At 52.6% G+C, this 19,821-nt stretch overlaps 1 protein-coding gene across 4 annotated transcripts in view; it reads right to left on the bottom strand.

Annotated features, from left to right (window-relative positions):
• Window positions 1-19,821, bottom strand: part of TBC1D22A (TBC1 domain family member 22A) — a 416,627-nt gene that overhangs the window by 369,003 nt on the left and 27,803 nt on the right. For all 4 annotated transcript variants that reach the window (XM_028827584.2, XM_015150588.3, XM_077949319.1 and 1 more), the window contains 3 exons: window positions 16,114-16,170; window positions 14,855-15,195; window positions 11,150-11,326 (listed from right to left, as the gene is read on the bottom strand). In XM_028827584.2, coding sequence (XP_028683417.1) covers window positions 11,150-11,326; window positions 14,855-15,195; window positions 16,114-16,170 — 575 coding nt within the window. The remainder of the gene's footprint in view (window positions 1-11,149; window positions 11,327-14,854; window positions 15,196-16,113; window positions 16,171-19,821) is intronic.

Consider the following 19,821-nt stretch of genomic DNA (forward strand, 5'->3'; position numbering starts at 1 on the left):
AAGCACTATGGAGGCCTCTGTCATTACCCCATTCTACAAATGAAGACACTACCCAGGTGGTAGATGTGGGAAGGGCTGGATAAACACGGGTTACTGCCGCTGCAGAGGTGCAGTGCCAAGCAGTGCCAGCGTGTCATCAAGCAAATGGCTTTGTCACACAGACGCACGCCTGTGCTTCTTCCTTCTAACATCAAACCCACTGTGCCTCCCAATCAGCTCCAAGCAAAGCAGCATTGGAGCCTCAGAGCAGACAGGACAGAAGTCCTCAGCACGGGCTGACAGGCTCCACAACACCGACAAGCAGGAGAGTTGGTATCACCATCATTCCCACCACCATCATCACATTCATCATCGCCATCACCATCATCACCATCACCATCACCACCATCACCACCATCATCACCACCATCATCATCACCATCACCACCATCATCACCACCATCATCACCATCACCATCATCACCACCATCATCACCACAATCACCACCATCATCACCATCATCACCATCATCATCACCACCACAATCACCACCACAATCCCCATCACCCCCACAATCACCACCACCATCACCATCACCACCATCATCACCATCACCATCACCACCATCACCACCATCATCACCACCATCATCACCACCATCACCACCATCATCACCATCATCATCACCACCACAATCACCACCACAATCCCCATCACCCCCACAATCACCACCACCATCACCATCATCACCACTATCACCATCATCACCACCATCACCATCATCACCACCACCATCACCAGCACCATCACCACCACCATCACCATCATCACCACCACCACCATCATCACCACCACCATCACCACCACCATCATCACTACCACTATCACCATCATCACCACCATCACCATCATCACCACCACCACCATCATCACTACCATCATCACCACCATCATCACCATCACCACCACCATCACTACCATCATCACCATCACCACCACCATCACCACCATCACCACCACCATCATCACCATCATAACCACCATCATCACTATCATAACCACCACCATCACCAGCACCATCACCATCACCACCACCATCACCATCATCATCACCACCATCACCATCACCACCACCATCACCATCATCATCACCATCATCACCATCACCACCACCACCATCACCACCATCACCATCACTCCCACAATCACCATCACAGTCAATACTAATCCCTGAAGCCCTGAATTCTAAAGGGGAACAATCTTGCTACTGTTGATCCCCCATTGTTCCATGCTCATGGTGAATTCTAATTGCTCACCACTCTCTTCCACCTTTCCTTAAAGAAATCCTCTTCCCTCTAACTTCACCTATAAAGTATCTACAGGATGCACCTGTAGAATCTGCAGTTGCACAGGAAGAATTTGCGGTCACAGAACCTGCCAATCCTCTTACAAAATATACCAAAATTCTAGAGTATCCAGGCCATGCCTGGGGAGGAGCAAAGCCCTATTTGCTCTGCACACATTTGCTCGGCCAGCCCTGTGAAGTGGTTGAACCTCCCCTCCTCGTATCACCAAACCCAATTCCTTAATTGTATCTACTCGGGTCTGACTGGCCGAAGATCAGGACTATTCTACCCACTCCAGACCCAGGTGGGACCCACCAGCCACAGACGTCCCACCTCTGCCCCTCAGGCTCCGTCACTCTGTCCTCAGGCTTGGGTGACAACCCACCACCATACCCAGAGTCCCCAGAAAGTCAAAGGTACATTGTCACATTTTTCTAAGTTAACACATTTTTAGATCCTTTTTTAGCTTGATTTTTTTTTTTTCAGCTCAGTCTTACATGTCAGTTCTAATGGCCTGTGGTCAATCACTTGAACCTGGGAGGCGGAGGCTGCAGTGGGCCAAGATCAAGCCACTGCACTCCAGCTGGGCGACAGAGCGAGACTCCATCTCAAAATAATAAACAAAAAAAAATGAAAAATAAATAAATAGAAAAAGAAGAAGGACAGAAAGACATTAAGGAACCAGAAATGGGGGAGGGGGGTTGACAGACACACACATCAATCTCTGTGAATAGAAAACACAGTTGGCTGCCTAAGCGATATCCAACCTGTCCCACCTCTCTATTTCCAGAATCCCAGTTTGAAAGTGCCCATGGCCAGCCCACAGGCTTACCACCAGGAGCGGCCATGCGGCCTGGCTGTGAAGGGAACCCTGCTCTCCCAGTGAGAAGACGCTGCCCTGGTGATGGCTCCTCCCATCACCCCATGGTGACGACAACCCCTTTAGAGCCGTGAGGAAGAGGCCCAGTGACTTGGAGCTTAGATCCTGAGGACATCACCGAGCCAGCGAACCAGTGCCAACAGCTACCTGCCTCCAGGCATCTTGCTGAGAAACTTAACCCCTATTTGCTCAAAAGTCCTTGCGTCTGCTTTTCTGTTACCTACAGCAAAAACGCATCTTCACGGAAAGCCCTGGATACAAGGCACCCTGTGTCAACTGGAAAACCAGTGATGCCCCACTCACCACTCAAGAACACGGGGAAGGAAAGAAAGAGACTGACCGCTGGTGGCTCAATTAACTCTGCCAGCATTTCCTGAGAATGTGCCATGCGTGTGCCAGTCACTGGAACAGGAGGACGAGTGACTCCAGCCACGGCCCAAAAGAAGCTCACAGTCTAATGGGCAGATGGACACAAACTCATACTCTCTTGGAGGAAACCATAATGGGAGCTAAGTTACAAGAAGAAAACGTTGTACAGGGCAAGGAGCAATGAGTTCCTGGGGATCCTGCCATAGTCGCCCTACTTTCCTTCTTCTATCCCTCGCACAGAGAAAACACACACCACAGTCGCACAATTGCTCCAGTCTCTATTCAATATCCTCACCTACAAAAGAAATTATAAGAGAAAAAAAGATAAACATGTAACAGATAAGTTTTTAAGGCGGCTCCTTTAAAACCATCCCAAAGACTTATAAACTCTCTTTTAGCATTTGCTTTGAATAGTACAGACTAAAAATCACCATTCAACAGCAACAAATCACCTGAAGGAACAGAGAAAGGTTTCCTATTAAACTGAAGATTACACTACTATGGATAGTAAATAAAATTCTCAATTTTCACCAAATCATATCTAATTTGGTTATTTTAAGCCGAGTGACACCACACATACTTCAAATACCACATCGAGCAGGGAAAACGTCGCCCAGAAAAAAGGATGCCGGCAATGCCATGAAAGGGGGGAGCCAGTGTGTTCATCTGAGGCTCTCGCATGCCCTGCCTGAAGCCCAGATCGTTCTGCAGACGAAACGGCCGCTGAGAGCAATTTCTGCTAGTGAGCTCTGAAGGACTGGTAAGAACCGATTAAGAGGGAATAAATTAGAGGGAAAAAGCAAGCACAACTCTAGTTAATACAGCATGTGGAAACAGTGGCAATTTTGGTTTGCTGGTTTTATTATCTTTTCCATTTCTCTAACTTTCAATACCATTTCTGTTAACGATGATCACAGAAACCCTTTAGTGACAAAACGAGCAGAGGAAAGAAACAGGCGCAGCTCCTGTCGTAAGTGGGAACACACGAGCAAAAGCGGGCCACAGCCTGGGGCAAGCGTGGAGGGAAAGCAGAGGAGCAGTGCTGTGGGGGAAGCCACAGAGGGGAAAACGCAAACCCACAGCCACACGGTTGGAAAAGCCCATCCTTGGCTCAAGGAGGTACCATCACATTATTGCTGAGCTGCCACTGGATGGTAGTGTCACTTACTTACCTAGTAAATTTAAGAAACAAAGGAAAACCAGAGACAGAGGACCATGTATGCCCCAAAGGAAGGTGAGAAAAGTCTAGCTGAAGAGTCAGGGAACCATCAAATGGCAAGTGGCTACCATGTGACACTCACTGCAGGGGACTTGAGGACAGAGCAGGGCCAGCAAGGATCTGCGTGTGGCTGGGTCACTGCATGCACAGAAGGGCTGTGCGAGCGGGAGTTTGTTCCCTCCGCCCCGGGGCCTCTGCACTGGGCAGTTCTAGGTGGCCAGGGGGCTGCCTTCCTTGAGAAAGCCCTTCCCTGATAAGACTCCAGGACAAGGCCGAGTTAGCCAGCGCTTTCATCTTCGTCCCTCACTTTATTCTCTTCTGAGGCTGTGCTTGCCTTTCAGTAAGCATGCTGGACACACACAGGCACTTTCAGTAAGCACGCTGGACATACACAAGCACACACAAGCGTAAGCACCCCCCCACCCATAAGGCCAACGTGCCCTGCTGTGGTAACGAAGCACAGGCTGCAAGGACAACGCCTGGCCACTAGAGGGCGACGCTGGACGCCGACGGCCGGGTCGCGGGAATCAAGCGCCCTCCTGGCCTCGGCTCCTGGCGCCTGGCCCCAGCTCCCGCACCAGGATCTCCAACGAGGCCCACAGGAGAGAAAACCGCCCCCGTTCCTCAGGCCTCCAACAGCACCGAGAATGCCCACTGTCTACACTAACCAGAAATGTGTGACCTGGAGGCTGGGAGCCCGGCCCGGGGTGACCCTGGTTCCCAGCCGGCTCTGCCCTCACTGTGGGGCTGGAGGGCAGCCGCCTGCTTAACCTTGTCTCAAGCTCCTCAGCTGTAAACCAGCAATAAGGCCAGCAATCTGGGGCACACAGGAAGGGGGTGGGGGTACAGAGCGGGGTCTGGTGACTGGTAACATCATCTCTACGGCACAGTGCCCAGCACAGAGTAAAGGCCCCCAACGGCTGTAACTATGTCATTATTTAAATACACGCTTTCCCTGGCTCTCTGTTTCATGAGGACGTGATTTTGTCTCCCCAGTAAAATGTCATCTCTGGAGTGTGTTCTGATTTCTGTGTCTATCGGCTGTTCCCCGTCCCTACAGACCCCAGGCTCTAAACTATGGGGGTCCTGGCTCTCGCCTTCTTGCCAGTCTACCCAGCTCCAGATCCCATTAGCCCCTGACTCACGTAGCCCACCCCACCCACATCCCCAGCCCATGGCCTCCACTCTTGCCCCCTAGTCTCCCACCCTACTCTGACCCTCCCCCAGCCCCTCCCAAGAGCTCCCCAAGGACTCTGCCTAGTCCATGGCCACTGGCAACACCTGCTCAGAAGCAGCCATCAGCTCTTCCTGCCACAGAATAGCAACCACTTTCCCATGCTCTGCACCACCCTTTACTCCCCCGGTTCAAAACCTCCCAGAGGCTTCATGCTGCGCTCAAAGTAAAAGCAGAGCTCCTTCTCCTGGACTTCTCAGCCCTGGGGACCAGGTCCCTGCCTGCCTCGCAGGCCTCTTCCCACACCCCACTCAGCCACCAGGCCAGAGCCTCAGCAACCCCTCAAGCACATGAAGCTCTATTGCCCGCAGGACCTTTGCACCTCTGGGCCTGTCCCTAGAATGCTCGTGCCCCCTCTTCAAATGCCTGCCTCCATGCAGATCTCACCCCAGAAGCAGCCAACTGCAGGGCAGCGCCAGTCTCTACCCTCCACGTGCCTTGACTCTCCCCAGATGCTCCCTGATGGTTGTGGGGTTACTGAGCGAGTTCCGTCTGTCTCCTCACATGAGAATGTCAGCTCCTTGAGGGCAGGGCCCTTGCAAGCCTGGCTGCCGATCCCTCCCCACTGCCCACAACCACAGCAGGTGCCCAACAGAGCCTGGATGAATGAGTGACTCCACAAGAATTCCCGCTGACCTTCACAAGGACCCTACAGGGCAGGTCTCCTGCCCCCTCTACAGCTGACGAGACAGGGAGGTTGAGCCACTTCATGAGCAAGGACACGGCCAGCCATCACACTGGGAGCCTACTCCAAGGCCACACCTGCTTCCTCCTGTCACCAACGGCCCAGGCCCCTTCAGGGCTGCCCTCCCGCCATGGACACCAAGGGGGCATCTACTCATATTAGTACTCCCGAGGTGTACGGCTCCAAACTTCTGTTCATGCCCTCCCAACCCCCAAAACCCCCTCTCCTGCTGACCTCCATCTATCAGCACACTCTTATACAGCCCAGACTGGGTGCTCACCCCTCGGGGGAAGTGGAACACGGCCGTGGCCCGGCCCCACTCCTTGACAGAAGCGTAGTCATGCCTTCTGTGCTACTGTTTGAAAGCCTCGAGGGCCAGAGCTGAGCTCCACACACAGTTTGCCCTCTGAGGCCCCACTGGGGGGCTCTAGACGGCGGGCCCTAGACGGCCCTCAGGAAACTGCATGTACTGCAGGCTACCAAATCACACTACCATTTACCAGACACACGTGACCAACATGAGTGTCATTTTCTGGGGCTTCAAAGTAGGCAATCTTTGTGTGAGTAAATATTGAGCCAATGCTAAGAGCAAAATGAGCTGTTAAGTTCTATTTGCTACTTTCATCCCCAGGCTCATAACAGAGTGTAAGCTAAACAAAGAGAAACAGCACTCCGCTGGACAGAATGATATTCCGCAGGTAGACTCATTTCTGTAGGCACTTCTCACATCGGTGGTTTGCTTCTCCAACATTGGCAAATATTTGCCACTTATGTCTTTCATGTAATGTGAAGACAGTACATTCCACGGTCTTCCAAAGCTATCTCAACTGCCTTATAAAAACAGGCAATTTACTGGCGATGTTTTCTCTTGCTACTAAATGCAAATGCAGTAATCGTTTAACTTTGAAAGCTCTGCATTGAGCTTTTTGGTTTTAGATGTGATATTTACATAGAATTATAAAGAAAGAGAAAAACCCACAGTCCCCTCAACCTAACAAATTAACCTGATTTTTACACGGTAAAATCTAGCCCTACATACTCCCATCTTCCCACAAGTCTTGAAAGCTTTACTTTTAAGTATGATTTTAATTTCCAAAAGTTGCTTCAATTACAAAGTCCTCCAGAATGTTCCAGGTGGGTACTCAGAGCCTGGCCCAGCACAGGGTTCCCATCAGGCAAATCTTGCTTTCACCAGCTGTCTCTCCGCCACCTGCCTATTGCTGGAAACCACGGGACACAACCAGGACAACATCTGTAAGTCACCTGACTCGTCAATGACTACAAAAGTGACCATATACGTCAGCAGCGCAAAAATCAAGTGAGAAGATAAAAAGATAAAAAGGCCAGTTCAAATGAACATAACAACCACCATAAAAATAACTAACATTGGCCGGGCGCGGTGGCTCACGCCTGTAATCCCAGCACTTTGGGAGGCCGAGGCGGGCGGATCACAAGGTCAGGAAAGCGAGACCACGGTGAAACCCCGTCTCTACTAAAAATACAAAAAATTAGCCGGGCGCGGTGGCGGGCGCCTGTAGTCCCAGCTACTCAGGAGGCTGAGGCAGGAGAATGGCGTAAACCCAGGAGGCGGAGCTTGCAGTGAGCCGAGATCGCGCCACTGCACTCCAGCCTGGGCGACAGAGGGAGACTCCGTCTCAAAAAACAAAAAAACAACAACAAAAAAAATAATAATAATAACTAACATTTTTGAGTGTTTAGTATGTGCTAGGCACTCTCTTAAGCATGTTATACGTACTATCTCATTCAAACTGCAAAATGAGCACTGCTTTCGTCATGCCTATCACGCAAACAAGAACTCTGAGATGCAGGATCATCACCAAGCTGGCTCAAGGTCACGTGGCGAATAACCAGTGGAGCCAGCTCTCCACACAGGCAGCCTGGCTCCAGGACCTGCTCTCCTAGGTGCAACGTGGTTCTGCATCCCCGCGCCACCCTGGAGGCATGAGAGCCAGCAGAGAAGGGGCGCTGGCATGCTAGGAGAGGAAGTGGCTAATACATCAACTACAAGACTCTACTCCTGCAAGCACGACCTACCTTTATCTCCTGCCTTGGTGGGTGACACTTCCACCTACCCGGTGCTCTAGCCGAAATCACACAGTCATCCCCCACACTGCCTTCTCGCCTCACCCATGGCTAGGGATGCTCTGTGAGCGTCACCATCACAGAAGGAGGTTCAGGCGCCTGAAGAAACGTTCTCGAGTTGTTTGTAATAATAGCAAGTTAGGAATAACCTGTCTGCCCATCCACAGGGGCTGGTGCAGTCAAGTGGGGCACGTCCATAGGATGGCATGTTACAGGGCACTCCAAAGACCACATACACCACGGGAAAATATATCATTCCTTTAAAAAGTGAGGTACACAACCCTTACCGTGCAAGGGGAGAAAGAAAAACACCGTAGAAATGCACAGACCCCAGAGCGTCCCTCTACAGAACACTCCATCACCAAAGGAAAAAGGGGAGCTCTTCGGCGCAAAGAGCTGGCAGACGCCACCTCAGCCAAGTGATCGGAGTCCACGTCAATGCGAGGACCCACCAGCACCACGTGCCCCGCTGTGATGACCAGGAAGAACACAAATCCCTTCAGGGATGTTTCTGCCAAAAATTATCAACCAGAATCTCACCATGGGCAAACACTAGACAAGCACAAACCAAGGGACATCCCACAAAAACACTGGCCTGTGCTCTGCTAAAGTGTCAAGATCGAAACGCAGAGACAGGCAAAGCTGCTGCTCCAGGCTGATGGAGAAGGCAGAGGCGTGACACCCAAATGGAACGCATGGTTCCCCACTGGAGTCTGGGCTAAGAAAAAAACAGAGAAAGGACGTTACGGGGACGACTTGCAGAATGTGACTATGGACTGTGGATTATACTAATAAAAGTGTAAAATAGTACTGTGTCAATGTTCAATTTCCTGATTTTGACACCCGTGCTGTGATGATACTGAGGGAATGTCTCTGTGTTTAGGAAACAGGCAGCGAAGGTTTTAGAGGTAAAGGGATGTATCTCCAACTGACTCTCAAATGGTTCAGAAAAAACACACACACACACACACAAAAACAGGCACACACATGCAGAACGGTAACAGGCAAATGTAAACAACTGGTGATTCTGGGTGCAGAGCATATGGGAGTTGTTGGCACTATCCTTGCCAACTGTTCTGCAAGTTTGAATTGCATCAACATAAAACGTTTAAAACAACACACGCATGGGCCATCACTGGAAGGAGACACCTGGAACTGTGGAAAGGAAGGGAAGGTGGAGGCTGGGACAAGCCTCATTTTCACACAGACCCTGCTGTGCTGTGTCATGTTATAACACATGCAAGTGTTGCTGTTTGAAAAAAACAAACATAAGGAAGAAACAACCACCCGCTTTGAGAACGCTACGCAGAGCTGTGTCCTCCTTGCCAAAAGACCTTCCAAGAGCCCTCCCCAGCCTCGGGAACACAGCTCCAGCCGTGCCCTCTGAACCGCTGCTTCTGCCCAGAAACCCTCTCCCTGCCCGGGGCCTGAGCATGAAGGCCCAGATGCTGCGAGCTCCTGCATGGCCCCTGCACGGCTCCTGCGTGGCTCCCGGCGGCCCATCCGCGTGCGCCACTCGCCACCTCCTGGCCAAGCCAGGCGTTGCACCTCCGGCTCTCAGAGTGCCACAGTGACACTGGCCGTAACTGTCTGATACAGGTTTGCCCCCCCAGTGAAGCAATCTCATGACCAAGGCCACATTCCGGTCCTCCCGAGAGTTCCAGCATCTAGCAAACGCCTAGCCAGAGTGGCGCTCCACAAAGCTGAGATACGGAAAGGAAGGACGTGGATTCAGCACGAATGCCACCAGAAGAACTCAAAGCAAGCGCGTTCCACAGAGCCTGGCCACGGCAGTCCACAGGGACGCTGCGTGTGCCTGGAAGCAACTCGCACAGGAAGAGTCACGCTGGTGACTGTGCTCTGCCCTGCGGGCCTGCCCCTCTGCCCCAGCCTCACCCTTGCCCCTTGCAGGGCTCACAGCCTGTCACCCTCTGATGACTGCCAGCCCCAGGGCACGAAGGTACAAAACCAGCAGATCGAGTTGATGGTCACCAGCGCTGTGCCCCCATGAGCCACTGTCTTCAGAATACTATGACGAACAAGGATGTCCACCTGGCCAGCCTCGAAGGGCTCACCAAGGGCGGCAATAATGAAGACTGCAATTGGGACAACAAGAAAACAGAATGGGCCAGGCGCGGCGGCTCACACCTGAAAGCCCAGTGCTTTGTGAGGCTGAGGCAGGAGGATCTCTTATGCCTAGGAGTTCAAGACCAGCCTGGGCAACACAGGGAGACCCCTATCCCTAGAAAAAATTGTTTAAGAACTTGGTGAGCGCGCTGGCACAATCCTGTAGTCCCAGGTACTCAGGAGGCTGAGGCAGGAGGATTGCTTGAACCCAGGAATTCCAGGTTGCAGTGCGCTATGATTGCACCACTGCACTCCAGCCTGGGCGACAGAGTAAGACCTTGCCTCAAATTTTTAAAAAAGAAAACCAAGCCAGGCACGGTGGCTCACGCCTGTAATCCCAGCACTTTGGGAGGCCCAGGCGGGTGGATCACGAGGTCAGGAGATCGAGACCATCCTGGCAAACACGGTGAAACCCCGTCTCTACTAAAAATGCAAAAAACTAGCCAGGCGTGGCGGCGGGCGCCTGTAGTCCCAGCTACTTGGGAGGCTGAGGCAGGAGAATGGCGTGAACCCTGGAGGCGGAGCTTGCAGTGAGCCGAGATCGCGCCACTGCACTCCAGCCTAGGCGACAGAGTGAGACTCTGTCTCAAAAAAAAAAAAAGAAAAGAAAACCAAAAGGAACACAAAATATATTTTCTTTTTTTTTTTTTTTTGTTTTGTTTTGTTTTTTTTGTTTTGTTTTTTGAGACGGAGTCTCGCTCTGTCGCCCAGGCTGGAGTGCAATGGCGCGATCTCGGCTCACTGCAAGCTCCGCCTCCTGGGTTTATGCCATTCTCCTGCCTCAGCCTCCTGAGTAGCTGGGACTACAGGCGCCCGCCACCGCGCCCGGCTAATTTTTTGTATTTTTAGTAGAGACGGGGTTTCACCGTGGTCTCGATCTCCTGACCTTGTGATCCGCCCGCCTCGGCCTCCCAAAGTGCTGGGATTACAGGCGTGAGCCACCGCGCCCGGCCAAAATATATTTTCAAATTGCATTGGAAAAACACTAACAAAACATGTCTAGAGGCAACTATCAACACAAATTGCTACTACCTTAGTGACTTACTGACTTGAAAATATTACATGAACTCATCACCTTCCTGCAAGGCAAATTACACATGGAAGCGTGTGCACTACCTAAGCCCACACGGAATCCTTTCAGATGTGATCTATTTCAGAAACGGCAAGAAGTGTCTGTGTGTGTCCTCCAGAGGGCAGGGTGCTTACCAAGGTCTGTGTTGGGGCCGGCAAGCAGCTGCTTGAACTTGTCGAGCCGGGAGGCCTCTCTTTCGCTCAGCGCTGAGCTGCTGAGGGTGCCGGGGTCAGATGTGCCACCCAGCGTGACGGTGGCCGCGTGTGGGAGAGACTGGGACCTCTGCAGAGGGGCGGCATCGCTGGCACTTTCTGCAGGGGTGAGAGAACGGGGGTGAGGGTGAGGGCGTTCCTCTCGACCGCATGTTCCTCCTGGCTGTGCCACCGTCTCTTTGTGAACGCTGTTGGGTCACAGTGGTCCCTTCTTCCCATCACTGAGCAGTGGGGACCTCAGTTTCTTGAGCGATAACACAGAACTGACACCTTTGAAATTCACTGGCCTCACTGGCAGAGTATCAGTCATCAGTGAAATGGAGCACCTCGCATAAAAGCAACACAATGACAGCCAGAAAACTCCAGGACCCCTCGGGCTGTGTTGGCGGTCAGGCTCCCACCAGTGCCTGGGGTGGAGGATCAGGGCCTTCCCAGGAGACACGACCCAGAGGGTCTGTGCAGGAGGGTATTCTCGGGTCAGCCAGGCCTGAGCGTAGAGGGCAAGTCCACGAGTTACCGTGAGGGAAAGGGGAAAGCCTGCAGAGGCGCTGAGGACAGGAGACAATGGTGGGGACACAGCAGGAACCAGGGCACTGCGAGGGCACTCACCTGTTGTCTCAAGGGCATGCCCAACCCGCCACCTGCCTGGCCCTCCCTGGGTCTCCCCAGTGCCCTGGGAGGAAGGTCCCACAGGGACCCTCATCCCAAGGAAACAAAGGAAGCCAGACAAGTAAGGAATGGCACCTTCCCAGACCCCACCACAGGCAGTGACCGAGGTGGCACTAGAGTACAAGCTGCCCGCCCTCTGCTGCTGCCCACCAAGGCCTCGCTGACCCCCAAGATGGACAGGCCCACAGGGGCCTAAGCAGGAGGTGAGACAGCATGTCCCACCTAGCAACCCGGGACTGGGTCAGCCCAAGGGAAGACCCTAAGGCCCTCAGGTCACTCAACACGGCCACCCAAGACCAACAAGCAAGAGGCTGGGGAAGGCTCCAGACTCCTAGGTCTAAATCCTGTCTAGCTATCTCATCTTTCAAAAGCTGAAAATTAAACTAGAGTGAAAAATAAACTCCAGGAAACGGAGCCGGAGCACATGCTGCAATTGACCGGCTGACATCCACTCCAGCAGCCGCAGGAGCAAGGAGGTAGGAGCCGCACTCCCCGCGCCCTCCTTCCCACACAGCGCCCCCATTTCCTTCATAACCTGGGGGTGGGGGAAAAGAATTCACACAGAAACCCTCAGGCTATCCAGGAGCCAAGCAACCTATGGCTTCTGGGCAGAATGTGGTCCAGTTAAATTTCCAGCGAAGTCTGCTAAAGTGGGGGCATAGACTTCAGAGTACCGCCCTGTCTCCTCCCCCCATCCCCGCTGCCCACTCTCCCTGACACCCCCCAACCCCTGGGAGAATCTCCTCCCAGCAGCCTCAGCGCCCTTGCTGTGATTCCTATTTTGTAGCAGCCGCACGCCGAGCAGTGGGCTGGGGCCCCAGGCCGGGGCATCTGGCTCCAGAGTTCCCGCTGCCGGCCTTACCGCAGGGCAGGCTGACAACCAGCACCTGGGCAGAGGGGAGGACCATGGGTAACAGTGCCCCTGTCCCTCCTTCAGAGGCTGTTGCTTCAGCAGCACTGACAGTTCCTCAGAATCAACATTCAGCAGGAAGAGCAGCTGTGCACCAAGTCCCAGAATTAAAGGTGCTCAGCTGGACTTCCCTGCGATCCTTAGGAATGACTGATGTGGCTTCATCAGGACACGGAAGGGGCCACTCAGTCCTGAGCAGGGCCCACAAGTCCATGCCCTAGTGTGGCTGCAAAGTTTAATGAGTTTAGTATCACAGAGACGTGATACGGTACCTGCCGCACAGTAAACGATCAATATACGGTATCACCGTTACTATACTGAAGTGCTCAAAAAAGTCTTGCCCAGAAAGCAAACACCGGAAAAGTGGCCAACTCCAAGGCAGGCGGTGGGGGCACAAGGCAACAAGGTCACAGGCTCCCTTCTCCCAGTGCAAGCTGTCTGGAGCATCCTTTGTTTGGCTCTTCCAGGATGAGGCCATCCCAGGGTGACATCCCACAGCTCCCCGACCCCGGTTGGTCGCAGCCTGAGCCTGCCTCTTGTCAGATCCCCCAGCCACACACAGTGTGGTCCTGCGGCCCTGGCCACTCTCAGCCTGACAGCACCCTGCATCTTGGGGGTAGGGGGTGGGGTGCTGAGAGGCTCACAGAGCTTCAATGTCAGCACCACCCTCCATGAGCAGATGAAGTCAGGGATCCTGCCAACTCCGACTCTGCCCAGGCTGAAGGGCGCTGCCCAGGATGGGCCTGCAGGAGGCGGTCAGTGCACGCTTCAGTCAGTCACCAGGTTTCCAGGCCTCCCGCAAAGGCCATCACCAGATTTCCACTTACAAGTTCAAACACTTTAAAATGTATTAGATTCCAAAAAGATAACTGATCAAATGAAATCACGCACAGCGTTCTCAACTAATGAGAGCTGTAACATTTTAGAAGTTAACCAATTCCTGGAAAGTAGTTTTAAAAACTAGACCTAGGTATGAAACCTAGTTCTGCAGGGTTACCTCAGACTCTTCTAACAATCTCCATCTTCCCAGCCGGAAATGTGGGGAGAGCACCCTGGCCCCCCGAAGACCTTGGAGAGAGGTACCTATGAGGGCCTGTGGCCGCCCCGGCTAGCCCTCGCCCCTGCCCCTCAGCCCTGCCTCCCAACAGCACTGCTCACGCAAGGACACCCTGACCTCCTCGTTTAAGATGACACTCACTCGCCACTGCTCTCACAGCCACCGCGTTCCCACCCCATTCTCTGCCTCTCTTGACCATGGCACCTGCTGCCTCCCAGCACACTCTGTGCCCCCTTGCTGGCTGTGGGCAGTGCTGCATCCGTCCCTCTCACCAGAACGGACTTTCCACAGGGCACAGATGGACCTCAGTCTGTCCAGTGGGGTATCCCAAGCTCTGAAAACAGTGCCCGCGGCCCACGGTGGGTTCATCACATGACCGTGTGGCTTTTCTATCACAGACGTGATGGCCTGTAACACCTAAAGAGCGGCAGCCACAGAAACAGCCTCAGGAACAGCTGCTGCGCACCAGTGCCATGCACACGGCCCCAGACACGACCCCACCCGAGGAGGTCAGAATGCGAATGTGGCCGACCCAACAGCCAGACTCCCAGCCGCTTCGGACCTGAGCCCATGTGTATGCACCCCGGGCAGGAATCCTGTAAGCTGCCTAGAGGGCCAGCCCCTAAACATGCAGGCCGGCAATGTCACCCATGGAACCATTGCAAGCTGGTGGAGTTAGGAGGGAGACAGTGTCCCCAGGCGCTTGCCCCTCCATGGCCCTCTCACGGCTGGCCCACAACAGCCTGGTGCCTCCACTCCACTCGGAGGAGAGACGCACTTAGCTAGGAGAGAAGAAAGCACGTGGGGGCCCCAGGATAGAGCGCAGGCCGCTTCCCTACCCTTGGAAGAGAACCGTAAGGGCTCTCATGGGCCAGGGGGCCTGCTGCAAATGAGGACGGGAACCCACTGATTCTCCCACAGCGAGCGGGTTCTGGCCACTTTCTTAGCCTGGCCAGAAACCCAGATCATCTCTTCAGTCCTCCCATCATACCTGCAGGACAGGACGTGTGGCTCTCACTGACAGACTTCACCAGCCGGAGGTCACCGCTGGGAGGTGAGGGCGGCTCTGCCTCAGGCCTGGGTTTCTGCTGCAGCCCCGGCCCCTCCTGCAGCGTGGGCCGCCCCTGCCGCTGGCTGTGGTTACGCAGCACCCGGTTGGCCGTCTCCATGACCACCTCGGAGTTCAGGCTCTCCGCCGCCATGGCCAGGAGCTCGTCGTCGTCCTCCCCAGCGTCCCAGGCATCGCTGGTATTGCTCTCGAACTCCTGAAAGGTGCTGACCCTCTTGGCCTTCACCGGTGTGGTCGGCATCTTGGCCGTGGACTTCAGCAAACTGCAATGCAAAGGCGGTCTTTACTCGTACATGCTCGAAGGTTTCACCCAAAACCAGCCAGGAAAGAATTCCCAGGTGAAAAGACAGGCATAGAAGTTTTAAGCTTCGATCTAGCAACAGTGAGTGAAAAAGCAAACACAATTCACAGAGGCAGCCAAAGGAGCACAGCAGGTGAAGCCCATGAGGACTCAGTGGCAGGAGGGGAGGGGGCTCCAGCAAGGCCACCTGGGAGGAGGCACAGGGCCACATGGTGCTGCCCTGCAGACCCAGCCCAGCTCACTCTGACCAGTGGCACCTTCCCCGAGTCCCAGTAAGGCTCCTGCCCAGCAGTGGGGGTGTGGGCCAGGAGCACCTGTGCAGGGTATGGGCCTGTGGTATACGGATTTGAAGACACGATCATTTAAACAACATTCCCCCAAAATATGACAACACACAACACCGGCCCTACCTCATGTCAGAAACTCGTCAGACAGGTGCAGTCCTGCAGGGCCACACCAGTCAAGCACAAGTCCCACACCCTGTGCTCCCGCCTGCTGTGGAGGGGCCAGGACAGGCCAGGGCCAGGCTCCAGCAGCCGGTGGAGAATGTGGGAAGGAGGAGCGGAAAGGACAAGCCAGCATGGATGGCCTGCAGCCAGGCTGCCTGTGGCTAAAGGATGCCGGCTCCTGGCTCTTCCCAGGGCTCCCCCGCCTCCCCGCATCAGGCTGTGGCTCCCACAGCCACCGTCCTCACTGGGATGGGAAGCATGGGGTGTGCAGCATCTCACACAAAGCGACTGCTTGATCAGTGTGGCTGAATGAGAAACTACTCTACTCCTTCAGGAATGCCTGGGAGCAGAAGGGAAGCAGGAAGACCAGGGTTGCCACAGCCCTCCCACATCAGAGCCGAGACGCCAAGTGAGATTGGAACGTCACTTACGTGCCATGTAACAGTGGATCAAAGGGGGGGTGCTGGGCGCCATACACATGCTGGATGCTGATGGAAAAGAAATGGAAAACCAGTGAGCCTCTCTCCTGCCTTCCCAAGAGCCTACCACCAGCTCAGCCAAAAGGTGGGCTCCCAGGAACCCACAGGACTGAAGGAAGCAGCTTCTCATTGGCTGCTGCAGGCCTCCCTGCAGCCACCCGGGGTCCTGAGGGCCCAGTTCAGAAGGGATGAATGGCACCATACAAGCCCACACCCCACATCCCACACCCCACACCCCACACAAGCAGGGCATTCAGCCCCTCCCTGAGAATGGGCCTCAGCCCAACAAGCACCACCACAGACCCTGGGGCATCCACACCGTGATGAGGGTGTCTGGGAGTGCAATGAAGGGACTGCAGACTCTGCCCACAGACTAAAAACTCCAAGAAACACCCATCTGGGAATTCTCAACTGCCATCATTTTGTCTGAAACTGAATACAGAATTGCAAAAGATAAATATAATTTTTTTAAAGATTTAATGGGCTGGACGCAGTGGCTCATGCCTGTAATCCCAGCACTTTGGGAGGCCAAGGTGGGTGGATCACAAGGTCAGGAGTTCGAGACCAGCCTGGCAAACATGGTGAAACCCTGTCTCTACTAAAAATACAAAAATTAGCTGGGCATGGTGGTGCGCGCCTGTAATCCTAGCTACTGGGGAGGCTGAGGCAGGAGAATGGCTTGAATCCAGGAGGCAGAGGTTGCAGCGAGCCGAGATTGAGCCACTGCACTCCAGCCTGGGTGACACAGCAAGACTCCATCTCAAAAAAAAAAAAAAAAAAAAGATTTAATTGTTTTATTATAAAAGTCTTATATTCATCAGAGCAAATTTGGAAAACCGATGGAAATGAAATACTCCACATGGCAGACACTGTTGGTTGACTGATCAACCTCTACCCAGAAGCCTTTGCTCCTTTGGCTGACTTCAGCCACGGCTGGCCCTGTGACACACATTTATTTCTCACAGCCAGCAAGAAATAAATGGGGGTTTTTACTTTTCTGGGGGAAAAAAAAAACAGGCTTACCTAGCACCCCTTTGGCCCCTAGCTTCTCTCCGTTGTTTTCCGCCTGGAACACAGAGGTGAGGCCTGGGACCTCAGCCATCGTGCGTGAGTGACGGAAGATGCCACCATGAAGGGCAGCAGGGCAGACAGGCGGGAAAGAGCATGGGGCTATGATGGCTTTGAGCTGCTGCCCAACCCTGCACTGCTCACCACAGACTACCAGACACATGAAATAAACGAATCTCTGTTTGTTGATGGCAATACTGGCAATGTTGGGAGGCCAAGGTGGGTGGATCGCTTGAGCTCAGGAGATTAGGACTAGCCTGGGCAATAGGGCGAAACCGTGTCTGTACAAAAAATATAAAAATATTGGCTGGGCGTGGTGACATAAGCCTGTGGTCCCAACTACTTGGGAGGCTGAGGTTGAAGTGAGCCAAGACTGCACCACTGAACTCTAACCAGGGTTACAGAGTGAGACCCTGTCTCAAAAAAATAAAATAAGTGATTACAAAAAAAATGGTGGGAATGATCGCTTGAGCCTGGGAGGTGGAGGTTGCAGTGAGCCAAGAATGTACCACTGCACTCCAATCTGGGTTACAGAGTGAGACCCTGTCTCTAAAAAATAAAATAAAATGGGGATTACAAAAAAGCAATAAAGATATTTGGAGACAAATACTTGCACACAACTATGATAACCTCTTGAGGATAGACTCCTAGAAATGGAAAGCTTGGGACATAAAGCACGCATTAAAAATGCTGCTGGTCCACACTGCCAAAGAGCCGTGGCTCATATCCCACCAGCAGAGTCCGACACCACACATCACTGCTCATTCAACAGGAGAACAGTGGTCTCCGTGTCAGCTATGTGCCTTTTCATTCATTAGTGAGGTAAAACATTTTTTTCTAATTTTGTTCATTTGTACCTCTTCTTTTTGTAAATTGTTCATACTCTTTGTCCATTTTCTAATGAGGTGGTCACCACTTTCTTACTGCTTTGCAAAAAAAAACCTTGCAAACAGGGCATTCTTTCTTAGTCATTCCGGTGGTGTGGTCAGCAGAATAACGGCCCCCGCCCAAGATGTCCTACATCCTAACGCCCAGAACCTGTGACTGTGTCACCTGACGTGGCAAAGGGGACTTTGCAGATGCAATTAAGAACACAAACCCGGAGGTGGGAGACCGTCCTGGGCTATCCTGCTGGGCACAATCTAATCCTGGGTACTCAAAAGCAGAAAAGCTTCCCGGCTGTGGCCAGAGGGAGACATGACCACAAAAGGTCACACAAATGCAACATAGCGTTTGGAGAAAGGGGCCATATGCCAAGGAATGTGGGTGGCTTCCTGGCGCTGGAGAGAGCAGGGAAAACGCTCTCTCCTGGAGCTTCCAGAAGGAACCAGCCCCACCATCACCTTGGTGTTAGCCCAGTGAGACCCACATCAGACTTGCAAACTCTAGAAGTCTAAGATACCATGTGTGTTGTAAGCCAGTAAGTTTGTGATGATTTGTTAGAGCAGTGACAGAAAGAGAAAGGTGGTGGCCAATCTGTTTTCCTTGGTCTGGGAGGCTGAGCCACTCTTGTGTCCTTTCCTCATGATTCCACTTTGGGGACGACACTTGGAAAGGCCCAGCCCTTCCGAGAGGGCACAAACATTTCACTGCGTGCTAGCTTCATCCTTCTAGAGGGCTCATTCCTACCTTCAAGTTTTCAATCCACCTAGAATTTACTTTATTTTGCTATATAGCGTTTAGTAGGAAACTTCAAAAAAAAAAATAGAGTTCAAATGTCATTAAGGAACCTCTCCTTTCACCCAGTGCTTCGAGAATATCATTTTTAACATTAAAATATTACATTAGGTCATTTTTCAGCTTCCCACTCAGTTTCTATTCAGTATCCCATTCCTAGGCCTGCAGCACAATATATTAATTATACCAAATGTTTACTTTTATATCCTAAGATTTTTCAGCAAAATTTAACAAACATTTTTTCAATACTGACTCTCAGGGCACTGGGGAGGCCAAAATAAGCACAATACAGTTCAAACTATTCAGGCCCTTACAGTTTACTTACAAAAGCAACACAAAGCAACACTTACACTGGCATTTTGAATGTTCCAGGATAATTCCTGCAAGAGCATGCCACAGGAGTATAGAAACCCAGTCTTACTGGGAGGCCGAGGCGGGCAAACCACAAGGTCAGGAGATTGAGATCATCCTGGCTAACACGGTGAAACTCCGTCTCTACTAAAAATACAAAAAATTAGCCGGGCTCGTGGTGGCGGGCACCTGTAGTCCCAGCTACTCAGGAGGCTGAGGCAGGAGAATGGCGTGAACCAGGGAGGCGGAGCTTGCAGTGAGCTGAGATCGCGCCACTGCACTCTAGCCTGGGCGACAGAGCGAGACTCTGTCTCAAAAAAAGAAAAAAAAAAAATAGCCTGCCCAAGGTCACTCACACCTGGCAGGCTGCAAAGTCAGCTTAGTGACATATAGGACATAAGGAATAACCACACAGACACTACCCAGAGATTCACTTCCACCAAATTCCAACATTTGGTCATATAACAGAGTTGAAACCCTCCCCATTCTGGTTCTCTACCTGCCTCCTCCTAGGTAGCTACCAACCTGTATTTGACATTTGCCATTTCCATGTAAGAGTTTATA

Source organism: Macaca mulatta, chromosome 10, assembly GCF_049350105.2.
Source record: "Macaca mulatta isolate MMU2019108-1 chromosome 10, T2T-MMU8v2.0, whole genome shotgun sequence".
Classification (NCBI taxonomy): Eukaryota; Metazoa; Chordata; class Mammalia; order Primates; family Cercopithecidae; genus Macaca; species Macaca mulatta.